Source organism: Propithecus coquereli, unplaced genomic scaffold (genome assembly GCF_000956105.1).
Source record: "Propithecus coquereli isolate 6110/MARCELLA unplaced genomic scaffold, Pcoq_1.0 Scaffold173, whole genome shotgun sequence".
In the NCBI taxonomy this organism is placed as follows: domain Eukaryota; kingdom Metazoa; phylum Chordata; class Mammalia; order Primates; family Indriidae; genus Propithecus; species Propithecus coquereli.
In genome coordinates, this window is record NW_012141969.1 from 4,978,854 (window position 1) to 4,982,233 (window position 3,380).

At 34.7% G+C, this 3,380-nt stretch overlaps 1 protein-coding gene across 1 annotated transcript in view; it reads right to left on the minus strand.

Annotated features, from left to right (window-relative positions):
- Positions 1–3,380, minus strand: part of CFAP47 (cilia and flagella associated protein 47) — a 573,852-nt gene that overhangs the window by 558,597 nt on the left and 11,875 nt on the right. Inside the window, exon 3 of the mRNA XM_012642083.1 lies at positions 947–1,075. Coding sequence (XP_012497537.1) covers positions 947–1,075 — 129 coding nt within the window. The remainder of the gene's footprint in view (positions 1–946; positions 1,076–3,380) is intronic.

Sequence of the window (3,380 nt, forward strand, 5' to 3'; positions counted from 1 at the left end):
AGGAACAGGTATAAGATTTATTCCTTTATACCCTAGGAAGAAATCAATAAAGTAACAGACTGCCTTTGTTTTAATAATTCTCAATGCTCAGAGAACATTCTCAGTTAGTGGAAAAGAGGTTTGAATTTAAGACCTATTTTATGTATTCACAAGCAGTCTCAGAAATACCCTCCCTGTCCAGAGCTAGTCCTTATATTAGATTGGGAGAAATAGTAATCTTGCAACCCCACATGCTGACCATCTAATCAAGAGATTGAAGGGATAAGTGATTTTTATGCTTACTGTATGCTATCAATGAAAAGCATACATGAACATATCTTTATGGAAATTCTTAGGTCATAATAAGAATCCCTGGAAATAATCCAGTCTGGAGAAAAGAGAAGCATTTATTCTTTCAACAAAAAATTCATAAAAGCCTTCTAGGGATTATGATGTGAATTCAAAGTTGAATATGATAGAGAAAGAGGACCAATATTTACTGAGTGCCTATAATGAGCCAGGTACCATATCACAATTTTAAGTATGCATATAATTAACCATCATACATTTTATTAGCTTCACTTTATAAATGAGGGATCTCAAGTTCAACATCCTTAAAGACACTTGCCCCAGATCACACAGCTAGTAAGGCACTGTGCTCTAATTCTGTCTCTGGATGGCTCTAAGAACTATGTCACTTCTATGACACCAGCCTGCCTCCTATCCTGAGGGAGATCACCAGTCATCTGAGAGTAAGCCTCTATTAATCAGTATAATAAGGAGGCAGGTTAATTTTTCCTGAATCGTTGCCTATAAGTCTTTTACAGTCATACTACTTAGGGTCTTTTGTTTTGAGTTATTTCAAATCAAAGACTTTTTTGGATGAATCAGAGAATCTATTAATTATACAAGGTACACATTTCAAATAACACCAACTCTTCTGAAAACGTAAGTGAATTTATATGACAGAAAGTATTGACCTGGAGCTTTGCCATGGTTAATGATAGTAAGCTCTTTACAATATACATTACTATTGGAAACCAATGTGCCAAAATTAACTACTGACTCAATTTCCAATTGACAGATTGGAATCAACCTAGGGGAGAAGAAAAGAAAACCACATAATTAATTTAACAATCATAACAACCCCATAGTTAAATCTATAGGGGAACATATATAAACACTTTTATCCTAACTCTTAAAAAGAAATTTCAGTTTCCTTACAGTTCCACTGATGACATACTTGTCGATAAAAGGAATTATGAAATAATATGAAAACAAGATAATGAGACACATTTTAACAAAGAAATCAGACTTTACTCATCTAAGTGCATCGTATACCATCTCAAATAAATAAAGTAGTTTGAATGATGCCAAACCTGTAAACTAAAAGAAGGCAGTGATGCTGTAACATAATAGCTGGGGTCTAAAACAATATCTATGTACAAAATGATACAACTGATTTTTTCACATGTGTCTCTAATTTAAAAAGTTCACTGTAGCACATCTGTAGCATGTGTTTTCATACATGTTTTAAAAATTGAGTATTATCCTATATACACATCTCATAAGGATGCATATAATTTCTACTTGGATAGTAATTTATAGTTTACAAAGTACCTTTAAGTATATTACCTTGTTTGATGCTGCCAAATTCCTGAAATTTAGGGAAATATTATTATCACTCCTATGTTACAAATCAAAAGCCAAAGACTCAAAAAGCTTAAATGACTTATCTAAGGAATTATTTTGATATAACGTTGGTGAGCCTAGCTTAGAATTCATTTTCTTAGGCTTCAAGTACATTACTCTTACAAACCTAACCATGCTAACAACAGCACCAATAATAAATACAGTAAAAACTGATCCTTATTGAGTTCTCAGTTTATGTGCCAGAATAAAATGGTTTCAGTCATTCACTCCACATAGAACACAACCTGCCAAATGTAAACACATACATACATACACACATAAATACATAAATAAGTTTATCTTAACAAAACATTCACAGATACTTCTTTATGCAGTGGTGGTCTTGGTGTTCTTTCTGGGATGCATGTTTATATGTGAGTGTGTATTATTGACTAGGTACACACATTTCAGGGATCAGCCAGGACTATCCAAGATATGCTACATCTTCTAAGGAATACCAATGTTCTTTTCAAAAAGAAATTGTAATTTTGTGGCAGAAAAAGAAAAAATGGATGATTTTATATACATGATTGCATTAACCAGACAAGACAGATTCACAGCTAAATTATATCAGATCTATAAAGAACTGATACCTATGCTACAGAAATTATTTCACAGCATCAGGAAGGAGGGAATCCTCCTTAACTCATTCTATGAAGCCAAGATCACCTTGATATCAAAGTCAGGAAAAAAACACAACAACCTAGTAACAAAACGCATTCCAGTTAAGCTCATTCTTCTGGATCAAAACACATCAGGTGAGCCTGACAATACCAGCCATGGGGATCAATGGGAAGGTATATCAGTCATAAGTGGTAAGGAGAAGCATTGTTCTTCTCTGCCAGGCCTGAGATGTCCTTTTCTGTCAAGAGATACCAAGGTGGTTGGGCAAAACCTGGGAAAGAACCAGCAATAGTAAGCAGCTACATCTAGAAAGCTTCTTTATCTCTCTGGCTCAATCCTCTCCTTCCCCACTCACAGACACCTGGAAGGGTGAGCAGAACCTGCAAGAAGGTCTAGATAGAGCAATGTACCCAGCACAACAAAATTCTTTGCCACATAAGTCAGATTTTCTCTCTTTATTCCCAGAGCATCTGGGCAACCAATGGGTAAAGGATTATATAGGGTTATATAGGATTCTCAACACATTTCTCCTCCGCCAAGAGACATCTGGCAGCCAGACCTGGAAATAATGCCTCCACCCCTTTAGGCACCACCAGCTGGGGACATGGGGAGCACCGGTGATAACATATAAACCAAATGAATCAAAACAATACCACCAAGGTATTGAAAACTAAATTGCCATGGCCACCACAGCATACAAACATATGCCAAGAAACATGCTAAACCTCAATAGGGTGGTTGCTTGTTAGAATAATGGATTTAAATAAGGCACAGAGTTTCGTAGCACAAAAAAAGCCAACATATAATCAAAAATCACCTGTTATACTATGAAGTAAGAAATAATGATTTTAATGAGGAAAGATAATCAACTGATTTCAACCTCGAGATGAACCTCAGGTTGGTATTGTCTGAGGATTTTAAAACAGTTGACAAAATAATCCTTCAACAAACATATTCAAATTTTCTTAAAACTAATGAGTAAATAGAAAATCTCAGCAAAGAAATACAAGTTATAAAAAAGGAATCAAATGGAAATTATAAAATGGAAAAATATAATAACCAAAATAAAAACTAAGTGATGAAGA